Source organism: Zosterops lateralis (assembly GCF_965231275.1).
Source record: "Zosterops lateralis genome assembly, chromosome: 13".
Classification (NCBI taxonomy): domain Eukaryota; kingdom Metazoa; phylum Chordata; class Aves; order Passeriformes; family Zosteropidae; genus Zosterops; species Zosterops lateralis.
Window position 1 is genome coordinate 6,468,627 of NC_139773.1, and position 27,518 is coordinate 6,496,144.

The 27,518-nt window shown below is 41.9% G+C and overlaps 2 protein-coding genes across 3 annotated transcripts in view; one reads left to right on the forward strand and one right to left on the reverse strand.

Annotated features, from left to right (window-relative positions):
- Positions 1 to 9,517, reverse strand: part of MINDY2 (MINDY lysine 48 deubiquitinase 2) — a 32,602-nt gene extending 23,085 nt beyond the window's left edge. The window contains exons 1-2 of the mRNA XM_083870701.1: positions 8,843 to 9,517; positions 1,387 to 1,444 (exon numbers count right to left, since the gene is read on the reverse strand). Coding sequence (XP_083726827.1) covers positions 1,387 to 1,444; positions 8,843 to 9,502 — 718 coding nt within the window. The 5' untranslated portion in view covers positions 9,503 to 9,517. The remainder of the gene's footprint in view (positions 1 to 1,386; positions 1,445 to 8,842) is intronic.
- Positions 9,518 to 11,135: 1,618 nt separating this feature from the next.
- The window catches only part of ADAM10 (ADAM metallopeptidase domain 10), a 41,784-nt gene continuing 25,401 nt past the window's right edge, over positions 11,136 to 27,518 (forward strand). Inside the window, exons 1-2 of one of the 2 annotated variants that reach the window (XM_083871083.1) lie at positions 11,136 to 11,266; positions 19,418 to 19,568. In XM_083871083.1, the coding sequence (XP_083727209.1) occupies positions 11,212 to 11,266; positions 19,418 to 19,568 (206 nt within the window). In that variant the 5' untranslated portion in view covers positions 11,136 to 11,211. Of the gene's footprint in view, positions 11,267 to 19,417; positions 19,569 to 25,809; positions 25,925 to 27,518 lie in introns of those variants that run through there. The other variant, XM_083871084.1, reaches the window with a different exon arrangement.

The window sequence follows — 27,518 nt, forward strand, 5'->3', positions numbered from 1 at the left end:
TGAACACTTGCCTGCCCGTGGGAAGCAGTGAATTAATTCCCTGTTTTGCTCTGCTTTCCCTCTATTGAGTCTTCAACTCAACCCACAGGTTTTCTGGCTTTTACCCTCCCCATTCTCTACCTGATCTCACTGGTAGGGGAGTGAGCAAGGGGCTGCCTGGGCTTAAACCACAACACTTGTACTCCACCTTCGTCTACAACACAAAGGTAATAAATTAGTTAATAGTTAATCAACACACTGAGGTTCAAGATTTATAACATTTTTAGAGACTAGTATCCACTTTCCAGATTTTACTTCAATGTTTTTGTACTTATTCCTTTGCTCCATTACTAAAAATATCATTATAGGTTTCCTAATCTATAGTCTTTTAACTTGAAAGTAGTTGAAGGCTGTTTTGTTGGTTTTGGCAGGTTTTTTTAAGCTGTAGAAGAACTGTAACTGCTAATTCTGTTGAGTGAACAGGAACCTAAATAATTTGAACATAATTTTATTATTCAATTTAGTAAGATAATACCAGAAGCTAAAATACACCTTCAGGAAAGAATACACATCTAGACAAGTGGAATTATGTAGTGACTTCAGACAGTGTTGTGTCATCAATGCAATTAGAAGAAATGTTTAGACACAGGGTGCAAGATTTCTTTTTTTTTTGGGAAAATTATGTAGTTAACTTTTTTCTTCAACCAGAAGAGTCAGCAACTTGCCTCTGAAAAAAACAAGCTATGTTCTTTACAAGAAAAAGAAAGAAAATATAGTAAGGGCTTTCTTCTCCTGCTTAAGAAAAATGAAACCTAATCTATTAAGTTCAAGCATTTTATATTAGTCAGGCTACAAGGGAAGGAAAAGTGATACATACAGCTTAAGTATATCACAACTGCATTTTTAACACCTTGATCACCAGGGGTATTAAAGTTCCAGCCCTGTCAGATACAAAGAGCTGTAGTTTTGCTGAACGCTGAATGTGATACCAGAGTAGTGCCTGCAAATAAGACCCAAATCACTGTGAGGACTACATTAATTTTTCTTGTTATTTTAATTGGGCCATAGTTCCAAAGATTAGAGTTACTACAGACAATTAAAGACAGAGCTGACTTACTACATTCTGTCAGCTATAATAAAACAACACTGTAAGAGACATGAGTAATTTTAAATCTGTCAATGTGTTGGTGCAGTAAGCCACACCAACAGCATCAACTAGGCCAATCACTTTGGAAAGCAGTGCATAAAACTTCCAAAAACAGTTAAGGAAAAGCATGAGTAACTGAATACTGTAAGTATTTTTCTTGAATCAAATAAAAAGCTGAATAAAATAGTAAATAAATGAAACAGTTCTATGCACTACAAAGTACAACATACAAGTGAAAGCAATTTATTGCAATTACTAACCTAAGTATTCCATCAGCTGCTCAGCAGTTATGATTTCCATCATTGGTGGCAGTTTAATCTGTCAAAGGAAAAGTATATTCTCTTTAAACAGCAAAATACTACAATTTAAAAAGCATGGTATTTCTAGACAGAAGACTTCTGATTATATTTCCCTCACCAGTTTATAAGGCCATTAGCATAATGGACCACTATTAAATAGCAGCCACAAGAAAAGATTAAAAAGGCATTTTGGTTTTTGGAGAACCCACATGCACACAGCACTTCCTCTCCCCTGCATGTCTCTGCATAGTGTGTCCTTCTCCCTCCAAAACATTTCTCCAGCTTCACAGGAGCTCACACCACTCTCTGCAGTGACTCAACTACAAGCACTCAGAATTAACAGACTGGGAACTGTTATAAAAATTTCATCTTCCTCAAGTCTTTGACTCCCTACCTTCATTAAAATTCTTAACTGAGTATTAGCTCAAAAAGTTCCTGTGTACAGACAAAGTCTGTAAAGGATCTAATGTCATAGCTGGTGGGACAGGGAAGCCAAAGACTTGTGCAGGTACAAGGAAATGACCTCCCAGCCTCTCATCCCATGTTCACATTCCAAGGATTTGGTTTTACTTCACAAAGAGCAGACCAGACACACAGAACTCTGTGGTGAAGGTTCCATTCCCCTCTTCCCTGAGCTATTCTCACCATCATCACCTGCTAAATCAAACCACCTTGGCAGAGCTAAAAGCTTCCTGCAGTCTCATCTCTTCCAGCATCCTGGGTAAATGTTTTGGATGAACACTTCAATTTACTGCACAAAGAAATGCAACAGCCAAAGCACAAACACATACTAAGACATGCTTCTGGCAATTTGAAGAAATATCACAGGAGGATACAGACTTTAAAAATAGTGCACTCAATTTTTCTCTGCATAAATGTGAATTTTATTTTTCTAGAGTTTGGGGTTGGTTTGGCTGGGGGGGTTGATTTTTAAGCTCTTTTCAGTTTCTGATTTTCTCATCCTATCACCCACCAACATCTTGCCATTCGAAGTCTAGAAAAGGTATTTATTATATTGGGAATTTTTTAAATCAAGTTCCTCAATACTGATCACTGCTCTTCTTGACACATATAGAAAGACATGATGTTAACTCATGTTTGAGATTTAATCACCTATTTTTCTGGTTGTGGAGAAGGAAGAAGTAGAAAAACCAGGAAATGGAGGAGCAGCATACATAAAGCCTTTGATGCAGCACCCCAAACTCAAATATACAGGATAGTAACACACTACTTTGTTCACATGGTGATGGAGAGGGTTTTCAGTATGAAAACTGAGCTATTTTAATAACTTTGCAGGGAAAATGAGGTGTGATTGGTAAGACAGATACATCTGTCTTATCAATTTTAATTATATTTGACAAAAGGTAAATGTGTTAAATATATGAATTCACAAGAAGTTTCATTAAATTTGGAAGAAGAAGGAGACTCAAGTTAATATGGTTTTGTTATTTATACTCTAAGAAATATGTCCCTACTTGGGTTAGAGTTGACATATGCCACACACAGATGAACCCAGAGATGGTGGGCATATAAAGCTGGTAGTACTGGGATCTGGGAAAGGAATTAAAGAAGGAAAATCAGGCGTGTATGCATAGGCACATGGTTTTTTGAAAATATTAAATGAATGACAACTGACTGCAACTTACAGAACATAACTCTTCCCAAAATTAATGCTCAATAGGCTAAATGCTTTCATACTCTTTGATCCTGTTCACAATATTCATACTGAGTATTCACACAAATATAGTTTATTGAGCCAGGTAAACAATAGGACTAGAAGTTCAAAAAGCTGCTTCTTAAACTTTCAGCTGGGACTGGTAGCATTCAAGTCTTAGCAAACACTGTCTGTGCACAGCCCTGAGCTGGGGCTCACCCACCTGAGGCACAGAACAGCATCACCCCACCAGCCCTGCCTCAAGTGCTACAGCACAGATGTGCCAGTACTACATGAAGGAAAATTAGCACTGCTCCTTCAACTGTTAACTGGGCTCCTGTGAGGATTCTTCCAGGACTGAAGTTGGCTCTTTTTATTATTTATTTAAACCATTTGTATCAGCTCAGCCAGCACTGCTTGGGGGTTTCTGCTCTGCACCACATCTGGAACCTCCAGAAGCATGTTTACCTGACAAACACCAACACTAAAGCACAATTACATGACCTACCTATATTTGAGCTCTCTGCACAAACAGCACAACATATTATTTATATCACTGGTTAACAAATGGAACTTTCCCTCACAACTGTAAAGCTAACCATTTATTTTTTTACTGCAAAACAGCAAAGTGGTTCTAGGATCTCTCAAAGCTGGATATTTTAGCAAGCTACTTCTCAAAATTAATTGCTTAATTAAATGCTAAGCAAAATTAATTGGTTACTTCATGGCATAATTTTAGGGCTGGTAGGTGTGGACCCTTGATCACACCTTTAAAGTGGGCTAATGGGGTTCCAACACAGTTCTAAGTACTTCTGAACAGAGCTGACATTTCCCAGATATCCAGAGCTTCACTGCAAGCACTTAAGTGGCAGGAAATGTACAGTGAAGAGGAAATGGGAGAGAAAAATACCTTAGAACTTAAGGGAGAGCATCACACAGAATCAGTCATTATCCAGAAAAATCAACAGAAGGAAACAACGTAAGCAACAGGAGTAGAAGGTGCTGTTGTCCATAACAATCTATTATTTTGAGGGGCACATTTTCTCAATAGGTTTCAATGTTGAGTTGCTAGATCTACCTTAATTCCACATTTTAGGAAAAATGCATTTCCTCAACTCCCACCCATTTCCTGTACCCCTTTACTTCAGTTTCCTGGCCTTTTGCCCTGATGGCTCTTTCTAACGCTAGCTACATTTTATTTCCTACACTCAGTAGTCCTTCTCACACAACCACAGCATGACATACAGTTAAGGCATATTTTAATTAAAAGACAAGAGTGGTAAACAAATTTTCAAGTGGAATAGATTGTCTAATAAAACTTACACAGTTTCTATGAGTTAGACTACAAACACCAAACTACCTAATATTAATTCTCCACCCTATTCTTCCACACTACAGAAAGGCTTAAAAAATAAAGTGATACAGTTATCCTCATGCACAGCGGATAACACTTCTGAAAATACTATGAATATCCAAAGGGTCCAAAAATTTTTCTAATGGCTTATATAATAAGTCTTATATAAGACTTATAGTCTAAAAACATGTTTATCTCAAACATGCAATTCCTCTGAACATGGTGTTCCAGAGAGGTGAGGGTAGCTCCAAGTAGCTTTGAAAAAAACCAATTAATATTCTTTGCAAATAAGTGCTCCTGGCCTGGCAGGAACAGCTTCTCGAACCTTCCCAGGAGCGGCTGACAGCGTGTGCTGCCCCTCCACGTCCCCAGGCAGGCGCCTCGGTGCCCCGGGGGCGGGCAGAGCTCCAGGCTGCGACCAGCGGGCCCAGCCCGTCACAGGTGCCGGAGGAAGGGAGGCTGCCAGGCCCGCCGAGCAATCTGTGCCAACCGCGGCCATACGGGCGGGAGGAACAGGAACAGGGACAGGGACAGCACAGCTCGTGTGAGAGGCCGGTGCCAGCCCCCGGAGCGGCCACCGCCACTGCAGCCCCGGGTAAACGGAGATCTGCAGGAGCCTGCCGTGCTCAGCTCCTCTGCAAAAGGCCATTTGTATGGAAACCTAACACTGAGAATGTCTCACTAGAATTTTTTACTCCACCTCTTCTCTGCACATCAGTTTGGATACATCTTAGCAAGGAAGCGATTATATAACATTTTACTTACGTAATTATTATGATACCTAAATAGGTAATCCATAGCGCCCTAAAAGTTACTAAACTTTTAGTACAACTAGGTGTGTAGGGAACATAGCTCTTTCCATTTGTTGAGAGGATTATGACACAAAAAAACTTTCAAAGACATTCTCAAATATGCTGACTGACATTGTTCTCCTACATAAGGACAAGATATTCCATATGCACTCACTTCTCAAGGCAATATTAAAATATTATTTGTATTTAAGTTGTATAATGTTTTCCCTTTGCTTCTTATATGTTTCAAAATCTTCCCTGGACATTTCAGATATGTCCTTTCTGTGTAACATGTTAAGGTTAAGAGTTCTTCAGCTACAAAACATCACATCCTACCGAAGGAGCACAGAGCAGAACCACACGGCACCTCACCAAGCTTTCAGCATCTGATGATTGCCACATTCCCCCCGCCCCAAACTGCCAGAAGTTATCAGAAAGCGCTGCATGAACTACACCTAACAAAGATCACAAAAGGCACTTAGAAAAGCCAACTTTGCATTGCTAAACTTAACCACATAGTGAGCCACAGGCCTGAGCAAAAACTGAGCAATCTCCAGATTAAAATAAACTGAAAAACAGTGTGCTACACTGCATCAGAGGGTACAACTCATGCTTGTACATACATTTAAAAATGCTTCTTTCCATCTCTACTTCTGCTTCATTTCCATCACATAAGTCGAAGTGGTTACAACACTGTTTTGCACAACAGCTGTTCTGCACAACAGCTACTTTTCCAAGTTGGTATCACAGTGCTTTTGTTTTTCTTCTTAGAACAACATTTTTGTAACGCTCCTGTGGCAGAACTCCTTGGCTCTCCCTCCTACAGGCTAAACTGCAAGTTACACTTAGACAGGCAGACTGCAAAAACACTTCAAAAGAAAAGCAATTTCATAATTTTAATATTTAAAATACAGCTTCTGCAATCTGCCACCTCAAAGTTCTACGTATCCTTTGAAAGTAGTGGATAAAAGAGAGGGAGCAGTTTTATCACAAGCTTTAACACAAGTTCCAAAACCTGGTATTTTCAAAATGGAATTTGAACAGTCACAGTGGGTGCTACTATTTCAGAATTTCCAAAACCCCCACTGCCAAACCAGTACTGCAATTAAGTTGGCTGAGACCAGATCTATCCACAGGATGACCACAACTCTCAACCCTGGAAAGATGATGGCTGATACAGGGAATAGAACCCAAAGTATAACTGTTTAACTTCTTATTCCCTGCTGTGATTCTCTTTTCCCTCTTCACCTCTTTCTTACGTCCTTTTTTCCCCATTACGTGTAGCTTCTTTTCACCTAATATGTACTGTGGTATTCTCACTGTACTTTGATCTATTTTCATCTTTCAGTCTGCCTTCTGTTCCCAAATTATAATTACTGGACCCAATCTAGTGCTCATCTTGGTTCAGGAAGAGTGAGAAGGTGGATGTCCATCCTCAGCCTCCACACATAGCAAGCTACTGCCAGTGATGTACAGATGAGCTGCCAGCCCAACCACTGTCAGCCAATGTGGTTCTCAACTATGAACTGGGGAAAAGAAAGGCCAATTTGTAAAGGCAGTAATTAGGAAAATCAATTACAAGCTACTACTATATACAACCAACTAACATGAAAATCCTCAAGCCTATAAATAATAACTCGTGATGACAGTTTCACCAGTTAAGCTGCTTGTCTGCAACTCATGTAAATTCTGCTGAGGTTTTACACAGACAGAAGTATAGAAAACTTCCTGTAATCTGAGCAATAAGAAACAGTGGGGCATTCCCAAGGGGTATTTTGGTTTTTGCCTATTTATAAAACTGATTATTACCTTAATTCTCACTAATGTAATGTTTGATCCCAGCAGAATGTCAGTTAAAATTCTGACTGGAGAGCAGCAGCAGAGGGAAAAGGAAGAATGTTAAAGAACAAAACCTCCAAAAACTTGAATTGAAACAACAGGACCAGTGCTGTCCCATTTATATCTTTTATTATATCAAAGATTAAAAAGGAAGATCCTGTAACTAGTCATTTCTTTTAAAATGCCACCACACAAAATAAGGAATGGTAGGTTTTTCAAGTCACCCCCAGATTCTAAAGAAGGAGCACAGAAAGCAAGTGATCAAGACTAAAGCCTGTGACAACATTCACACCCTCTCGAGGATAGCAGAACCTACATAAGGCAATACCTTGAAGTCACACACAACTTCCCTCTACTGCTCTTCCTGATGCTTAAGTAGCAACATCACTGTACCCAGAGTTCCTCCTGATGTCTGAGCTATTCTGCTGAGAAAAACGTGTAGAAACTGTAACTCCACCAACAGCATTGATCTTCTGCAGTTCTAAATCTTCTGCACCTAAACAAATTTCTTCTCATAACATATTTCCATTTTGACCTTTTCCTAAGTCACCTGTCACACTGCTAACAACCTCTTCCTCTTACAACACCAAATTTCCTCCCCTTGCTACTACAACATAAAAGCTATTCCTGTAAAGCTTTCCTATTTCAGGACTCCATTCTATCAGCTCTTCAGTCTTCTGGGGCTGAACTGCCAGCATTTCCTGAGATGTGCCCCTCATCCTTGTTTTGCAATGCCCACAACCATACAGCTTCCCTCCAGCAGATGCTCCTTTCACATAGGCACGTTAATAACTGCATTTTGACTTAGACTTTAATTACTTAAAAGATTGGAAAAAATATTTTAAGACTACAGGAAGCCCACATCTACAATGGCTATGGAACATCAGAACTTCCAGGTCTCAAACCTGTAGTTGAGCACTCCCAATTTATTCACTAATTTAAATACAATCTATACTGCATAACTGTATGAATGTGTCCCCATTACTCAGGCAGTTGTTTGTACAAAACCAAATTTTGTACAATTCTGCATTCTGTACAACTCTATTATTATATGAACAATACTTTATTATATGAAACTAACCTATTTTCCAAAAATATCACCTATGTGCTCAGTGCTATAAACAGTAATCTCTACTTACTAGAAACCTGTATACATCTGGAAAGTATTACATATTACATTTTGTTCAGGTTAGTAAATATCATCTAGATAATTTCATTTCTGTTTTAAGACAACAGCGAAGTAAGTCAATATAAGACAGCAGCATCTCAGTAGTATACTGGCAGCATACTGCACGGCAGTGTTTATTTTCCAAGTTCTATATGTGAGACGTGTGCTTAACAGCAGAAATAAGCCTGGGTATTTCTTGAAAGAAACACGGAACGGTTTGGGTTGAAAGAGACCTGCAAGATCATCAAGTTCCAACCGCTCTACCGTGGGCAGGAACAGAACACCTTTTACAAGAGCACGTTGCCCAGAGCCCCAACCAACCCGGCCGCGGGCCCTGGCGGGGATGGGGCACCTGCAGGTTCCCCGGGCAACCCGTACCAGGGCCTCATCGCCCTCACGGGGAAGACTCTTTTCCCTGTATCTAAACTTGCCCTCTGCTAGTTTAAAGCCATTCCCCCTTGTCCTATCGCCACATGCCCTTGTCAGAAGTTGCTCTCCAGCGTTCCCGATAACGCCCTTGTGACAAACAGCACGAAGTTCCCGCGGTGCCCTCACGCCGAGGAGCCGCCGCCCGCCCGGGCCCGCCATGGCGCCCGCCCGCCCGCCGGTACCTTCCAGGCCAGGAGCAGCACGTTCATGATGGCCAGCAACGGGCAGGGGCCGTTCTCGTTCTGCGTGATGACGGGCGTGTTCTCCTCCTTCCAGCGGACCCACTTGATGTGATAGACCGACTGGCCCGGGAAGCGCTCCTTGGAAGCGGAGAGGAGCTGGGCGCCCGCCGCCGGCCTGTCCCCCTCGGGCTCCGGGGCCGGGCCCCCCGAGGAGGCCCCCGCCACCACCGCCTCGTCGGCGTCGCTGTTGAGCTCGGAGCTGCTCGGGCAGCAGGAGTGCAGGTTGGAGAAGGACTCCAGCGAGTCCAGGCTGCGGGACTCCTCCCCCGGCGGGCTGGGAGCGCCGCTGCTGGCGGAGCCGGCTCCCGCGGGACCGCTCTCCGGGGCGGGCGCCGCTCCGGGACCCTCCGGCCCCGCCAGCCCCGCGCCCTCCGCCGCCTCAGCGCCCTCCGCGGCCCGGCAGGGGGACGCGGTCCGCGGGGCCGCGGCGGGAGCGGGGGCCGGCGGAGGGGAAGGGCTGCGCCGTCCGCCGCCCTCCTCGGCCTCCCTGCAGCCGCCCTCGCCCGCCGCCGCCTCTCCCGGGCGGAGCCGGCCGGCAGCGCCCCCGCCGCCCGTCTGCAGCGAGCCCGGGGGCGGCGGGGGCTGCGCCAGGCTCTCCATGCCCGGCCCGGCCGCTCCGCTCTCTATCGGCACCGCAGCGGCTGCGCCTCCGCCCGCAGCGCCCGCGACGCCATCACAGCGCCGGCCCCGGCCCGGCCCCGCCCCGCGGGAGCGTGCGGGGGGAGGGGGGGGGAGCGGCCGCGGGTCACGGCGGGACCGGCCCGGCCCGGCCCGGGGGGGGAGAGACCGGGAAGGGAAACAGGGGGGCCCGGCTCGCCCCAGGGCCATCGGCGCCTGTCCGTGCGCGTTCTCAGACAGCCGTGCTTGAAACAATACGGCTGTGGTGTGAGTAGAATAGATAACTTCAACAATTTGGTTGAATAGAGTAATTGAAAGAGAGGAATTTAGGTTACGTATTAGGAAGAAATTCTTTGCTGTGAGGGGGTGTGGCACGGGCACAGAAGCTGCAGGTGCCCCATCCCTGGAGGCGGCCAGGTCCGGGCTGGGTGAGGCCCTGAGCAGCCCGGTCTGGGGGGAGCCGTTCCTCCCCATGGCAGGGCTGGAGCTGAATGTTCCTTTAGATCCAATCCCACCCCTCAACATTCTGTGATTCCGTAAGAATTAATGTGGGTGTGTTATTCAGACTTTACCGCGATGAGCCTCTCCTCTCCCCACAGAAATCTTAAGCTTTTAATCACAAATCTTAAATAGTCTTGGGGTGATAAGGACTTATCCTCTCATTTCATTCTCAGCAGTTAATTTGAACTCTGTAAACACTTGCATCAACTTCTGCAGCCTTACCCGAGGTACATTCACTGCATTCTATGTGCATTTCCATAACAATTTTTCTCACCTGTATCTGTGTTCAGAGGGAAGTTGTTTTTTATTCTGACGTGGCAATAAATATAAAAACCTGACAGTAAACTGAGAAACCTGGCACAAACCCTAAAAAATAAATCTTTGAGATGGCCCAGTGGATGGAAGAATTAGCATGACAGACAAGAGAGGAAACGTTTTGTTCTCACATCTGTATTTCCACGGGAGGATTTTCCTGTACCCTTGAATTGTGGAGGTTGTTCAAGAGAGTCCCAGAATGACAAGTCCGTGTTCACTGGGGACACTGCAACACTTCACAACATGCAGAGAGCATCGGGAGAAGTCGGTGACTAAAATAAAACTCTGAAACTAAGTAAATTAGTTCGTGCAAGGAAAAAAACGTGTATCTGGTAAGGGGATGAAGGAAACTAGAGTAAAACGCTGACAATCAATGACTGTTCTGCACGGAAAAGCCGTGTACCGGGCCGGGGGACACAGCACCGTGGGTGTGTTGTTACTCGGGTGCGCTGAAGGCTCCGGGGCTCCGGCCCGGGGCGCGCCGGAAGCGGCGGGCGAGGCCCCGCCCCTCGCTCAGCCCCGCCCCCGGGCGTGTCCAGATGACCCCGCCCCTTCCTGCGGGCCCCGCCCCCTGCGCGCGGGGCGGGGCGCTCTGGGCGTGTCCCGCGGCCCCGCCCCCCGGCGGCGTCTGTCGCGCGCGCGGGCGGAGGGAGCGGCGGCGCGCGGAGCGGAGGGAGCGGGGCAGCGCCGCCGGGAGAGCCGCCGATCCCGGCCCAGCCGCGGCCGTTCCGTGGGCGGGAACAGTCCTCCCGAGCGGCGGGGGACAAAGCGGAGGGAGGCGCCCGGCTCGCCCCTCCCCATCCCGCCCGGCGCCGGTCTGGGGCGGATGTGCTGTGGGTAGGCGGCGGCGACGGCGGGGCCTGCGCCCGGCGGAGATGGATCTGGCGGGGACGATAATCCTGCTGTGCTCCTGCGCGGCGGGCGCTGGAGGTGAGGAGCCGCCCGGCCTCGCGGGGCCCTGCTTTGGGGCCGTCTCCCTTCCTCCCTCCCTCTTTCTTCTCTGTCTCTCCCGTCTCCGGCGCTCGGGGCCGGGGGCGGCGGGCCCCGCTCTCCGGGGCGCCAGGGCCGCGGCTGGGCCGCCCGCCGGGCTCCCCGTTCCGCCCGCCGCCTCAGCCCGCCCGGGCCTCTCCCCGCCGCCCGGGGCCGGCCTGGCGCCCCCGCCCCTGCCCCGGGACTTTCCCGGCGAGGACCGGGTCAGCTGCTCTCGCTCCCCTTCCCCCTCAGGTCCCGCTCGGCCGTGTTTGTTTTCCCCCCCCGGCCCCGCTGCCGCCCCTCGGGACTTCCCGCCCGGTCCCGCTGGCCGCTGCCCGGCTCCTTCCCTCGCCCCCGCCGCCGCTTCCCTCTCCCGACACCAGGAAGGACGGGCAGGTGGAAAGTTCAGCTTAAGGAAATAAAAGACGAGCTCGGGCTCTCCCGCAGCGTGGCCGTGGCTCCAGGAGGGTCTCCCCTCTCCCAGGCCGGGCAGGACTCCCCTGTGCTCCCGGGGCCGTGTAACTGTCCCGGCTCCCGTTAGGAGCGGGTTGTTCTCGGCGTTGGGGACTGGGCACTTTCCCCACGGCGCTCAGTAATGTTTAATTGGCCAAGTCCTGGCAGGGAAAATAGTTTCGACTTTGTACAGAAGAAGGGTTTCGGGAAGGGTGGACTTGGGAGGGTGTTTCTAGAGAACTGTGGGTGGAACAGCTGATAAAGATTTATTTCCTCTATTTCATTTGGCACCTCTCCGAATATCTGGGCTCTGCCTCTGTGCGCATCAGTATGTCGGTTTATTAACAAAGAAGCTGGCGCTAAAAGCTGGTCTTGCACACATCCTCGAAAAGTAACATCCAACTATGGGAAACTTCAGCAGGTTGTACTTGTGAGATAAAAAGCAGGGTGATTTGCCTGGTCAGAAGCCATCCCGTTATTTATATGATTAGGCGTGGGATACACAAAAGAATTTAGGTTTTTCTTCATAAATTCGTGTAAGCTATCGAGATATTTCAGACTTAATGGTTGGCATGCTTTCAAGGCCTCTTTGTTTTCTGAAGTAAGTGGTGCTGGCGCAGATCTAACTCAAAATAGTTCATTAACCAGTTGTGAGGGTTGTTTTCACTGTTTAATTCCAGGCAGGCAGTTGTGCCTTAAAAAATCGTAGTAAACATGTAAAGTGCATTCTTCCAGCTGTATAGAAGAAAGTTCATGAAATGTATTTCAGAAATTCCTGTTAGTTTTTTTCTTTGAGAGGAGAATGGGCACCTTCAAAATTTCTGGGCACTGGGAAGCACACCTCACTAGCAGGTGGCAGAAGTGCATGTCTTTGGTGTGTAGCAGTGCAGGTAAATCTTTAAAAAAAAGATTAATAATGCTGTATAGAAATCTAGTGATAATGCAAATACACATCTTTAAAATATCCAGTAGAACTTTTATGGTAAAAGTCTGAATTATGGAAGATTTCCCAGAGTTGTGTGTTAAACTAAAAATGGCCTTTTAAGTTTAGAAAGGTCTATTTTACCCGTGTTCACACTTGTAGAGTTTCTTATATACAGTAAATGTTTATTGAAAAATAGAGTTCTTCATTTGTATATTTTTCCTTCTAGGCAGGCCTGAATATCTGGGTGGAAAGGGCAAGTTCATGATTCTTAAAGAAGAAGTTACTGTGAGAGTAGTGCAAACTGGAAAGAACTGAAAAGAACCCAACAATTTACGTTTCATTTATGTGCAGTGCATCTGGCCTCATTAATTTTACACAGATCTTGAAGCTAAGTTACATTTATCTGTAAAATTGTCTGGTTTTAAGCCACAGAGGTATTAAATAGTAATAATTTTGGAAATTTCATTAATCTGCACTTGAAAAAAATTAGGGGTTTGTATGTTGGGTCTAAGATTGGATTTTTATGGGATACCTGAGTTTGAACTCTTTCAGAATTAGCAAGGCTTTGTGCCTGTGTACTGTGCAGGCACTCTTCATACTCTGTTGTAATAGTCTTTAGATATAAAGGTATAGATTAACAGAACCAGCTGTAACATTGGCTCACAGCTGAGTATGAATCATAAAATCAACTTCTAAAAAATGGTGCAGCATAATTTGGATGGCTTATTTGAGAAGGTTTAGTGAAATCTCTTTGTTTTGTTTAAACATTTATTTTCCCTTGTAGTTTATATTGTTCTTAAAATCATGTGAGGGGAGTGCAATCAAAAGCAATCAGTAGTGCTGCTGCACTGGTGAAATGTGCTGCAGTGTCTGTCTTGGGCTGCTTTGTTGGTTTTGGTAGGTTATGTCTGTGTGGTTAAAGCAGACACATTATCAGAAGTTTGGCCAAATAGCCCCAGAAACATTCTTGATGAGGTATTAGATCACTTCTAGTGTTCTCTTCTTCTTTCTTTGCTTCCACTGCATAACTATTACCTTCATAAAACCAGTGGTCCAGCAGATCAGTTTGAATACTCTTTAAATAGTATAAGAAGGAAAAGCCACACAATTTATTTTGTTCCCTTTCTGTTAGTAATTAGGGAAAGCAAGAATTTAGCTTCTGGTATGTGAAGTCTGCTTCACATAAGGTATATGTACCTTGACTTTTAAGAGTTCTTTTTTTTAAAAGTGAATCTCAGTGTTTTCCCCAACACCCCTGGAATTGCTTGGCTTAAGAGATCTATTCCCTCACTGGTGCTGTCATGAATTTTGATGTGTGTGAAGTGGTACTTAAGTTGGGTAATATTATTGGCAGCTTTTTGTAGCACGCTTTGTTGCACGTGATGAAGATGCAGGCAGGTATATTAATCAGTACTTAATTATCCATAAATAATGATGTTCATAGAGGAATGGAAATAACTAACTTAACCTCTTCTTCTACCTAAGGGTCGTTAAAAAAAAAAAAAAAGGGGGGAAGGGCAATAGCAAACACGAAGGAGAACTGTTGAGGCCTCTGATAAGCTTGGATTAAACAAGAGTGACCATGCTTTGGCTCGCTTGATCAAATGCTGAATATCATTGTGAATCTATGATAGTTTGTTGTCACTGGTACAACGTGCTGTTTTTTTGGCTAGGGCTTCCAAGTTGTATCTTATTGTCTTGTGCTGCTGGGTATTGAGCTGCCTGTTTCCCAGTGACATGGGAGAAATTCTGCTTTTTTTCTGGACACATGGGGGAGTTGTGGGAAGGCATTTATGAGCTATCAGCAGCTGAGTGATTTAGTTGTGTTCTTACTATAAATTGAGAAGAACAGTAGCCTTCATAAATATGGCAGCACTCAGCCTCCAGCATTTATTTGGAGTTTAAAATAAAAACATTATGGTTGATTCAGTGTCTAGTCAAGACAGCTGTCAGATGGTTGCTTCAGAAATGCTTATGGTAATTAAAAATAAATAAAATCAGGTGTTTAGGTGGTTGCTTTGAAATACTGTTGCCCAAAAGCCTCAGACTGCAGTTTGTTTATACTTTTAAAAGATCCAAAGGTTCGTTTTTGCAGTGTGGCAAAGCCAGTGTATTGAGTTACTGCTGTCTGGTGGTCCTGCCCTGGGCCTGCACTCCCACCTCTCCTCTGGCATGAGAAGTCAATCCAAAGAAAAAAAAAACTGATCAGTTCCTGCCAGATGCGTAACTAGAGTCGCTTTATTGAGCAAACCCAGGCCTGATGGGGAAGAAGAACTGGGACTTTGACAGGGTGGAGAGGAAGAGGGTCAATAAAAAGCAGACATCTGCTTGCACTGGTGTTGCCATACTGTCTGACCGTGCCCTGAATTGAGGCCTCAGTGAAGGGAAATGATCCTGACTTGACTTCTTGATTACATGTTTTTCTTTCACCAAAAACTCACTTGACCAGAAGAGAGAGAATATTTTTTCAGCTGAACCTAGTGCCAGTGCAAGGGAAGAATGGAAACAGAAGAGATGTAAAAGGGAGAGCGGGGCCTGCCCTTCTGCTGGCAGTTTTGAAGCAACAGCCTGAATAAATTCTTCAGAGAAGTCCAAGTCAGGAGGTATATGGTAGAATTTCTGGCTTGCTAAATCTGTATGCAGTGTACATTCTTCAATGTCCCATGTAAAGGGAGCTTTTTCGTAAGATAGATAAACTCTGTGTTGAAAACAACTTGAAGCAAATGTTGCTTTGATTATCTTAATTAAAATTATAATAATAATTCTCCACAAGATGTTTATCACATACTGGCATTTTAAATCTGCAAATTAGTGATGGTGCTTGTAGTAATAAGACTTGTCTGGTGAGTTAACTTGGCTTCTGAGCAATTTCTGATACTCTGTCAAGTCGTATTCTGTGCTTTTTTCCACCCCACTAACAAACTTGAGTTGTGCTTGAACTATCTGCATTTGTCATGCAAGTCTTAATTGAAGTGTTTTAATTCAAACTTCATGTTTTAGAACGGTGCATGCTTGATTTATCCTCTTACAGGAAGTTAAATGTTATTCTCTTTTACAATGATGTGTATAAAATTAATAGATATTTATATTTACATGGGTAAGCTTTCAGTTCTGTTTATTACTAGTCATTTTTTTGTGCATGGAGCTAGCTTCCATAAAAATTTCCTCCAGAATCTTCACAGACACTGAGATTAGTCTGACCAGCCTGTAATTCTCCAGGCCCTCTCCTTGAAGACGAGGATGACATTTGTCAGGAGCTCTCAGAAGGGTGATAGAAGCCTTGAAATGGGTATCAGGCACTCCTGGATGCATCCCATCTGATCCCATGGCGTTCTGTATATCCGGGTGGCTGAAGTGTTTCCTTGCTCATTTCATCTGCTGCGGGTGCTGCTTCTCTCCTGCAGACTGGGCAGGGCTTGTCTGAGGGGAGAAGCTCGTCATGGTTTTCTCTGGGGAGATAACCAACCAGGGAATCATTTAGCACATACCACCAAACAACTGTTACATGTGTTTGCTCGCCTTGTGCTAGGAAGCTTACAGCTAAAATCACATGGATGATCCAATTTAGCCTCTGCATAAGGCTGGATAGAAGGTGAGAGTACATGCCTCAGACTCCTTACCTGTCCAGTGGGATTTGTTTGTTCACAACAACAGCAACTGTAGATACTTCACAGCTCTCCGGGGATCCTGAAGAGTTGTATATCCGCATACACAAAACATCTTTCACAGGGACTGGCACACTGAGACATTTGCCTAAATGCTTTGCCTGATTCTGTTTAAAGTAAGCCCTTGGGAGTAAAGCTTCATTCCTGCAGGGAATTTGTCATAGGAAATGCCACATCTAGTTTAGCAAGTCTTTAGAAGACTATACTGTCAAGTTCAAAAGCCATCCCCTTGTCACTCTCTGGTGTCTGCATCCTGAAAGGTTTCTGTCTCCTAGCTTAGTGTTCAGGTGAAGTGTAATGTTTTATTCCACCAGATTGCCTGGAAAGGCATCACACTGTCTTTGTTTTGTTGATGGCAACATGACACATGGAATTTGTAGAGCAGTTCCCATAAACTACTCTATTTACATGTTCATGGTTCGATGTTTCTTACTTTGGGCTTCCTTAACTGAAAAGATCTTTGTCATACAATATTTGTTTAAAAACCCAACCCCCTAGTTTGTCATTTACAGAAAATAACAGCAGTAGTTTGTAACAGAGGTTGGGGTCTGGTATGTGCTATCATAATGATTTCGTGGAGTGTGCCACTTCCAGATTCTGTGATAGACTTCTTCTTTTCGATGCAGTCTTCTAATTACAGAAACTGGAGCCAGCAGTTCTACCTGCCTCATGTACCTCAGTGAAGTTTTCTTTCCAGTTTAATGAACTTTTGCCTCAGAATCCTCTGTAGATTCTTGTGTTACCAAGCTTGAGCTACTTATTAAGATACCTTTGTGGAGAAGATAATCCCTTTTGGTAGGTATCTGGTTTGATTAGAGGGAGAGTGTGATCAGAGTGCAGACTTTGAACGCTGTAATAATGTTGATGTTATAGAGGCTTCTGGAAGTGAAACTGTTCATTTTGAAGCCTGACGTCCCTTCTTGGAGAAGCCATAATGCTCTAGGTGGTATGCAGCTGCTCTGCTTAAACAAGAAGAGAGCAGCAGGAGTGTTTGTGTTAAGTCTTTGCCATGAGAGTACTTAAAACATAAGGAGTTATTTAAGTTTTGGAGAAAAGGAAAAGAAATTGTTGTTTCCCTGTCTAATCATGCCAAGTGTATTATTTTTTTTTTTGTCAAGAAGAAAGATCTTTGCTTAAAACTCTCTCCGCTTTTCCTTAGCAGAAAGAACAGCTATAAAACTTCTAATGTCAGTAGTTTTTTGCTGTCTTGTCACAGTAGTTAGCACTTAAAAACTATTCTTTGTGACTCGGTTAAATGCTGTCTCTCATCTTTTCACGTGGTCATGAGACCTGGATCGAGTTCCAAGTGTTATTGGGTCTTCAGTAAGTTGTCACACTTCAAAACTTTTTTTCTGGGTGCCTGAAGCTGTTCAAAGCCTTATCTTGCAATACTGAGAAGAAAAATGGTCTGTAAGAATTTAAGGAGTGCATTATTAAAAGCTTCCTACCATAGAAAATTTAAAGATGATTCTGAAGCACAGAAGTTTACACATTCTGCAGTGTACTTACTCTCTAGTTTTGATCAAGTTCTTAAAGTGAGTTATTAATATTGTATTCTAGATTCCAGGTTCATTTAACAATTAAAAAAAATAAGTTTTAGCCTACATCAGTTAATTTTGAAACTTGTTTCCTTTAATGTTGACACTCCTGGGTCATACACCTGGAATAGGAAAGCATGTATCTGTAGTCAGACACATGTACATTGTGCATGGTCTCAGGTCAGTCTGGCTGGGTTTATAGAAGTTCTTGGGTTATAGGAGTTGTTATAGTTCATTTTGGAGGGATTGTGTTGGAAATGATGAGAGAAACAGCTGACACAGACAACATCCTGCATCCTCAAAACTGCCGCTAGTTACTGAGACTTTGTAATGGTCCTGTGTCTTACTGGGATTAGAATTAATGTAGACTTCCTTGAACCACACATTTTAAAGATGCCTAAGAGGCTTTCCTTTCTGGAAAGCTGAATGAGAATGGAGATATATTTTGAGACTGAGAGGAAATTAGAATGAAGTTTTGTTATTGGACTGTATTTGCAGTTACCAATGAAGAGTCAACATTTGCAGAAGCTTACAGTACTGTGAGGAAATTTGAATGTGATTTCTCTGCAGTATAGCATTAATTGAATTTTAAACAGATACAGCAATATTATCTTATGCACATGGCTGCTAAATGCAAGCAATGCATTTGCAAGTATTAGTTTACTTGGTCCTCTTTTTAGATATCTGAAGAAAAATACCACATGTAGTCCCTGAGAACTCACATTTAGGTTGGCTTGAAGTTAAATTGATTATGAGATACTAATTTTTCTTCTTGCATAATTCAGAGTTCTTCTGGTTTTCTCCACAAGTTTTACTTTGGGGTCTTTTTGGTGATTGGAGTCTCTTCCTTCATCAGGATAGGAGGGTCAAAATCTTCATCATTTTCTGCCATGAACTCACATTAACATGAGTCATAAATATTACCCTGGAAGGAATTCTGCAAAATAGACTGAAATGAATCCACGTCTCTGGAGATACATTTTAATAAAACTTTTCCATGTGGTAGAACATTCCATGTGATCCAAAATGTGTTGCTAGGTGGCATGATTTGCTCTTAATTTCCCTGGATATTTCACATGTAGAATACAAACATTCTGAGCAGATATTGTGGTGTCAAGACTGCAGAGTGGAGTTGGAAGCACAATTTCAGGGAACCTGAAGAAAGATATTCAGCTGTTGCACTTCTTATTTTGAATCAGGAGTGCCTTTCTGAAACATCTCTCAAGCATTCCTGTTGACAGTGATATTGTTTGCATTGTGGGGTAGTTTTGGAGTAAATGAACTATATTTGTTTTGATTGAAATTCAAGGGGAGGATGCTTTCCAAGGTCCATGTGATGCACTTATAGCTGCAGATAGTGTGTCGTGTCTGTGGGATGGAGTAGAATGAATCTGATTGTACAAAGGAGAAAAAGATAAGTTAAAATGGATATAATGTGGAATTTGGGTCCTTGTTACCAACTGCTTTGCATCACAGGTCTGCCATGCCTGGCAGTATGGTTATAACCTTACTTATCTCTGTTTTTCAGGCCAGTATGGAAATCCTCTAAACAAGTACATTAGACACTATGAAGGACTGTCCTACGATGTGGATTTGTTACACCAAAAACACCAGCGTGCCAAAAGAGCAGTAACACATGAAGAGCAGTTCCTGCGCCTAGATTTTCATGCCCATGGAAGGTTAGTGAGATTTTAAAAGGTGTTTGCTCTAAATATTTTATTCATGTGTGTTTTAATTGTAGTGAGATGTAAAGGATGAAATACAACCACCAGAATAACATCAGCTAGAATATACTACATTGCACTGTTTGCAGTTTCTGTGAAGTATTTTCTGTCATGTCCAGTTTAGGTATGAAATTGTTACTTGCAAGCGCTTCTTTAAACATCTGATGGTAACTGTTAATATACCTTAAAGCTTAAATAATGGAATCATACTCAGAACAGAATGGTAGTTGATTCTGAGTTTATAATGTAGTTTTGTGTTCCATATAGGTTTGTTTGGTTTTTTCTTTGTAGTTTTTTGTTTTCTTTTTTCTAAGAATTGTGCCGAAGTGCCTCAGGAGATTTAATTGAGAAAAAGTAACATTTCAAATTGCATTTGAAGCAACAAAATAGGCCAAAAAATGTTCCAGTTTGTGTGTACTGGTGTTACTTGATTTTTTTTGTGCTATTGTGAAATTAAGAAATTATTTGACATGGGTAAAGATGATTACTGCTACAAGACATGCTTTGCCTTGCATTTAACATATAAGATCCAGTACAAAAGTTAGATATTCAGTGTGACCAACAGAAGTATGATTTATAGGTTTTCACTTAGGAATTTATAGGTTTTCATCTTAGGAAGATCTCATTGCAATTTAGAATTGCCTGCTTTTTGTATAACCCAGGAGAAGAAAGTTAAACGGGAAGAAAGTTAAAATATTTCTGTCTGTATCTTAGTTCCTAATACTCTCTCCTTTGCAGCACCAATCTCTTAATATATTTCAGGAATGTGTAATGCCCTTGTTTTTCTTGTTATTTCAATTACAATTTAGCTATTTAGAACTTGATAAGTAATTGTTAGTCATATGTAGAAACAAAAGAAGTTTAACAAAAAAAAGTAAACCCACATCTCCTGAATCTGTTTGGAATATTGTTTTATGAGTTAAATGTTTTGTTTTTGTGCCAGCTTGTCATTTCTTCGGGGAATGAAATGTTGTTCCTGGAGGTTTATGATGTAATGAATGAATTTCAGTGCATACTCCCAGAAGGTCAGCATTAGGGTTGTATTTCTAAATGCCTTAGAACTACAACACAAATCCTGAATTTGAAGTCCTGTCCTTAAAGCCATGTTTTCAAGTGTGATTTTAGTCCAAGGAATTTCATTGTTTAAAGAAGAGTCATACTGCTGCTGTCTCTGTAACTTCACTGGCAGTCTCTAGTTTTTCCTATTAAATTGTTCTAATAAACAAGACTGCAGAGTAGAATCCTTCAGAGGTTTCTGGCAGTGTAAACCTCTCTACTTTTAAATCTCCAGCCAGGTTGTAAGACAGTGAAGTTATGTTTGAGTCTAATGCTGCCACTTCTAAGCTGCAGGCTGGAGGATAATTTAGGCTCACTGAAGTGTGCACTGCTGCAGAGAGAAACAGGCCCAACCACATTCCCAGCATCATCCTTGTGCTAGCACTGCTGGTGTTAAAGCCATGCAAGGAATAGCATCTAGGAATTAATCTGTCTAAAAATTATTTGGTAAAAAAATCAGTGTGACTTGAAGGAGTGATAGAAGAAGGATGAGACCTTTCTTTCTGGGTGCAGGCCACATATCAGGCCACTTGAGCAGGTTCATCTTGTCATTGATAAAGATCCCATAATAATCTTCTGTAAGGGAGAGCTGCTAGCTTAGCCTTTGAGTTCTCTTTGTGGTGTGAGGATAAACCTATCCTCATCCTGTAAAAATGGTAGTTGCACCTAGGAAAATGTGATCTAAAAAAAATTTCCTCTCACTTCACAGGGGAAGACCAGACTTCAGTCCATCAGGTTTATAAATATTTTGATAGCAGCTACTGTTACTCATGAAGAAAATTTCGGTGTTTATGTGTGGAATTGATCCTAAATCCCTATGGTCTGAGGCACAAATCCATCATTAACTGAGGAGACTGGAAACTGACTGTAAGGTCTAACCAGTCCATAATTCAGGATTTTGGTAGTTTCCTGTGGCACATCTAATGCTTCCTGCCAAAGAGAGGGTGGTCAACAGGATGTAAATTTAGTCCAAAGTTCCTGTTAATCAATTTGGATGTGTTCTTACAAAATATTTTCATTTTGCCTTAAATATGAAGGAAGGATCAACTGAGTTGGGTTTTGCTTCATGTAGTCCTGTTTATTTGTTTTGAAGGTGTGTAGCAGTTTGAGAAGCTGTATAAATAGGATTGGCTTTTGTAGTTGCAGCTGGTTTATTGTGAATAACTAAGTGATTTATGTCATCACTGAGAAGGACAAAAGTAAAGCCTTTCTATCAAGTATTTGAGTTATTTTGTGTGAAGGTAGGAAATAAAGCTTTTGCAAAACACTTGAACTATTTAGATACTATTTAAAGTGCTGTGGCATTTAAATACCTGATGGTGAAACTTAAAGGCATTCAGTCAACATGAGAGTTGAGATTCTGAAAACTTACACCTGATCTTTTCTGAATGGCCTTTTACCAAATGGTCCATTAGGCTTTGTCCAGGTGTAGTGGTTTTTTGGCACACGGCTGTCCAGCTTCCATCCCCTTAACGTAATAATTCCAGTGAACAGCTTCTGCTTGTGAGGACTGAAATGACAGTCTTGTATTTTGAATTGGATTCCGATTAAAATGGCTGCATTTTGTAGCCAGGAAACAATGGAAAAGCTGTCCTAATATTTACTGTTGTTCTCTGCTGGCAGCAGCAAGGGAAGCTGGGCCAGTGGTTCCCAGGCTGTGTCTCTGTGACCAGTTGGAACTTCTAAACTTAATCTTTCGTGTGTGCCAAAGGAAGCACCTGCTGCTCACGTGGCCAGGCAAGATGGGAAAGTGATTTGGCTGCTTATTTTTCAGTGAGGTTAATCGGTTCTTCTGCTCAGTGTAGAGGCAAATTTGCTGTAAGAAGGAAGAGTGCAGAACTAAGCAGCAGTGGTGAGAGGGAGGAGGCAGCAGCAGCCTTTTCTGTGGCAGTGCTGACATATACCAGATAAACATTCATCAAACTTACAGTTTCATTGTCCAGAAAACGGCTGGCAGCTACCAGTATTTTAGGATTGTGGAAGTAGCATCTGTTCTTTTCAGTAGGCTGTTTGGATTTAAGAACTGTATCTCATAGTAGCCTTCTGTTGAAAAAGGAAAAAATAAAACCACAATTGAAATATTACGTATTTATACCAAATTAAAGGGACCATTTAACTATGGGCAAATAGTTTAATAATGAAATAGATACTGAAATGATGGCATTAAACCCAAAGCTACCTTTTTCCCACCAGACTCAGTAATTCCACAAATGAATCACTGAGAAACCTTGTCTGTTTAGCCTTCTTCTGAAAGTTGGATGCCACACAATGTACTGCTCAGCATAGAAATTTTTCAAAATCTCTGTTATTTGGTAATGTTAATACAACTTGTTATGGTAAATGCAACGAGCTAGACTGAACCAGCCACACTATTCAATGCTGAAATACTAACTTAGGACAATTAAAATTGCTGAAACTAAGCTACAAATCCCTATTAATTCTTTTTAATAGTAAACAGTGTATTAGATTAATTGGTATTATTGCTTCCCCAGTCATGCAGAATGTGCTTATTTCTATAACGCTTCAACTTGGTAGGAATATAAAGGTTTGAAATGCTCCTGATTGTGTATCAGAGCTCTTCCACCTGCCATTTCATATGGAGTGTTCTAGTGTGAGTTAATTTAAGGTGCCCTTTGAGTCCGGAGAGGGTTCACACAAAGTTAATGAGTGCACAGAGTTAATACCAGGAACTTGGTCAATATAAAACAGTTTGTGAACCCACCCCACAGCCCCCCAAAAGGCAAAACATGAAAAAGTATGTCTGTATATTGTTTAACTCTATTTTCAATTAACTTTTTATTTAATACATAACTAGTAACTTATGCTTTCTAATTCTTTGCTTGATCCTGTTAATTGTCCATCCACACCCACTTTCACTCCTAGATTAGTTGATGACTCTTGCTTGGGAAAGGTGCCCACACAACTTGAGTGAAAGTTGAATTTTCAAGTGGTACTTGAACACATGATAACACCTGCTTAATTACCAAATTAAAGATACATTGGTAATTTCTTGCAGATGTTTTACAGTTTGGCCACATTTTTCTGTAGATTTTACCTAAAATTTTATTTTTTGAGAAATACTGTAAGTTGTTTAGACATGTTTGTAGGAATGTATGGTCTGTACATGGTCATTATAGGAAAACTGTGGACCACAAAATTTCAGTTCTTAATTAAGTCTTAGGGTGATTTTTTTAAATTCTTGATTTTGTAGTAATCTGTAATCCTTCATATTTCCCTCATTATTCAGAGCTGCTAAATGTGTTTAAACAAGATAATTGTTGGCCATATTTGAGTAAGTTATGAAAACAAAGGAGGATGCCTGCAGAGAAATAATACTCGATAAGCTGAATTTTAAAAGTGGTGTTGTGCGTATTGTGCCATGCTGAGATGGACTGAAGCAACTGAGCTAGTTACTCTTGCATTGATCAGGATTTTATATTGTCAACTTAAGGTTTTTATTACACTAGATGTTCTTTTTATGGCATTTAATTAAAATACTTTTTACATTGTGCACACAGCACAGTGCTCAATTCATGGAATGGGTCTGTCTTCTATGTTCTATGAGCCTGTCAGAACAAAAAGCAGATTCAGTATTACTGGACTAATCTGAAAATATATGTTGTGTCTCTCAGTTCCATGTGCACTTAAACATACCCTAAACAGCTCAACTTCTTAAATAGTCTGGTTTAGTGGTCATCAAATAGAACCTACTGGTTGGCTTTGTGAGACTTAGGAGAATTATTGTCATGAATTTTACTAAGTGAATTTTTTGCAAGATTCACTTACGGCAACTCATTTTAGGCTGTCCTGCATTTGAAAAGGAAAAAAAAAATTGATGTCTTTGGTTCTTACTGTAGTATTTTTAGTATTATTCACTGCTCTGTGGCAATTCTTCAATCATTACCTATCTATTGTACCTTTTAAGTTATGTACCTTGACAGATAACTTGTCAGACAAGACATCTGTGAATCAGGTGTCACTTCCTACTCCTGTTTTGTCAAAAAAAACCCAACACCAAATCCACCCTATGCTGGTACTTGTAGGTAAAGCAGTTTTATCTTGCAAAGAATTGGCAAGCAGGGTCCTAAGTTCTTACACATCTTTTAACTGAAATGAAGCAAGAAAATTCTGTGGGCTGAATGTCTTGCATTTTTTGAGTTTAGATACAATGAGCTGGATTATGTGTAGCCCTCAGGAAAAAAGGCATTTGATGTTTGACTTGGGTTTTTCTGGAAGATACCTAGTACCAGTGTTGGACTGGTGGGACAGCCCAGCCAAGGTACAGCATTTCCACTGTAGTGCTGAAACTGGTGTTAATGGTTTACAGCTCTGCTCCTTGGCCAGCAAACTTCTGTAGACATAGCCATGCTCTGAGAAAGTCATGTTCTTACAGTGGAAAGCAGTATATTTGAGTGAATGTACCTAAGCTATGTGCTCATATTATCAGCTAATGGGTTTATCTTGTGTCTTTCCTTGTTGAACTAAGAAAGTTTCTTTCCTAACTACTTTCATAGTTAGAATTAATGTAATCACTTTGCTCATGCTTTTATTCTAGTACACCTTTACCTGTTTTCTGTTTTTTGGTATCTTGTTGTTGTTAGAACATGGCATTGCATATAAATAGTCAGCTTTATGTAGATACAAATGGGAATGTTATTTTCACTAAACAGGAAACCAGGTAGTCAACTCTGTACTGAACTTCCCAAGGAAGCTTTACTGAAGGGGAAGAAATTTTTTTCCTTTTACTGAAAGGGAAAAAAATGTCAACCTTGGGTAAAGGCTGTTCTGCCTTTAAAATCTGTACACTGTCCTTTTCAGGACAGAGAGATACTTTCTTAGAGTGTAAATTAGCCAACATACAGCTTCTTGTAATCCTACTTGGATGGTTTCTGTTATCTGAGCTGCCTTGTGTTTGCAGCTATGTGTATCAAGAGTAATCAGTGGCAAATGCTTTGGAATGAAGGCTGCATCCTCATTGTGGTGTTCTAGAATACCAAGTTCAGCAAGTCAGACTTCTGAAGGTCAGGAAAGACATCTGAGTAACCACAAGCCTTATCCTAGAGGTGTTAATGGAAAACAGACATCAGTTGCAAGCATTCTAGCTGGGATGGCTGAGTGTTGAAATACTGTCGAGGTTGGGATTTGCATAAATACTTACTAGGGGATGATTCTATGTGCATCTAAGTGGATCAAAGAGAGAGTGATAAACCTGGAGACCCTATCGTGTGCCGCTTCAAAGATAAGTTTTCTTTAATGTAAGTAGCAGGGCTGTGGGAATTATCAGTTAAGTGATAAATTATGTTGTGTGGGTTTAATAGCAAGTTAAAAGAATAAAAAAAAAATCTTTAAGTGTGATGGTTCTGTATAATTGTGGCTGGTATAAATCCAGTATTAGATTGTTAAGTTGCCTTCTGTTTACTGTAGTTCAGAGCTGGAATGAGTCTGACAGTCTTGTGGGAACTGAGTAATTGTGGGATGCCTCATGGAAGCAGTTAGAAAGTCAAGCTCAAGTTAATATCCCCATCCATTTATAGACCCCCCCCATTTCCATTTTTCCAAGAAGAGAGTCTTTGGGTTCTTATGTAGGAAAAGTAAGGATAAAAGACTTGCAACTCAAGCAGAACAGTGTTTTCTAGATGCTGACTAGTGAGGAGGCTGATGGAGCCACGGCTGCGAGGATTTTTCTGGTTCCTACTGGGAGGAAAAGACTGTGAACCTAAAAATGGACTCTCCTTGTACTGAAGTCATATTACATACTGCTGCCAACTCATCTCCTTCAGTTTCCTTTCCCCAGCCACTTCTTTCGGCTGTGGAGCTCCATCTTTCAGCTCTTTCAGCTCCATCTCTTTTTTTCCCTTTCTCCTCTCTCCACAATCCCCTCTGGTCACTTAATGATTCTGTGAGCCTGTCACCAGTTACAGCAATTTGGCTGAGGAAAGGCAGAGAAGGGAAAGTACCAAGTGCCCTTTTTGTATGCCACATAACAGCTTTTTCTGCCAGTTTTGTGAAAGTCTGCAGACTTGGTACCAGTGACCCAATATATTGGACATTGCATTGTGGTGAAATCACTGATCTTAGAAAATAACTCATATTAAAAAGAAATGGAATAATAGATTAGGCATTAACTCTTGCATGTAAGCCTTTATATACCCTTTACTAAATGTCATTATATATAAATATGGCTTGCTTTTTTTATTCTTTCAAGTACTTGCTCTGATTAGAGTGTAGGATCAACATAACTTGAGCCCATGGGAAAGTATTGGGTCTTAACTAAGTGTGATGCTCTCAACTGTAATTTTTAATTATGACTGAATTGCTGTGTTACTTGCAAATTGGACATAGTCTCCCTGAGGTAAGCTAAAGAGAAATAAAAATCTACCTCTTTATAGCCTTTCAGGTACTGCCATTCATATATAAGATGTAGTTTATTACCAAAGCAGATTATGCGATTTTATGTGTGTGTATAGATGTGAAAGTTTTACCAGAATTCTGTCTGCAACCATATAGGAACTAAGTAGTGTTCTCTTTACCATATCAGTTCTCAGATCTGTGGAAGACAGAAGCAGTAACACATAAGCAAGGTCAAAACTTGGTCTTAATTGATTTAATTCTATTCTAGAGATCACTACTGCTGGGAATTGTCTTCTGTGACATAGAATGTGTGTAAATAAAAGAGGCATTTTTCTGAAATCAGTTAATCTTCTGCCTGGTGTGTAGCTAGGCTAAGGAATATCTTAATTTGCACTGAGAACTCTGTGCTTGCTGTAGAAATTGTAATTGCCAAAGGCTTATTTGAAGCTTCCTGTTTCTTCCATTGTGGCTAGTTTAGAAACCATATTCACTAATGAA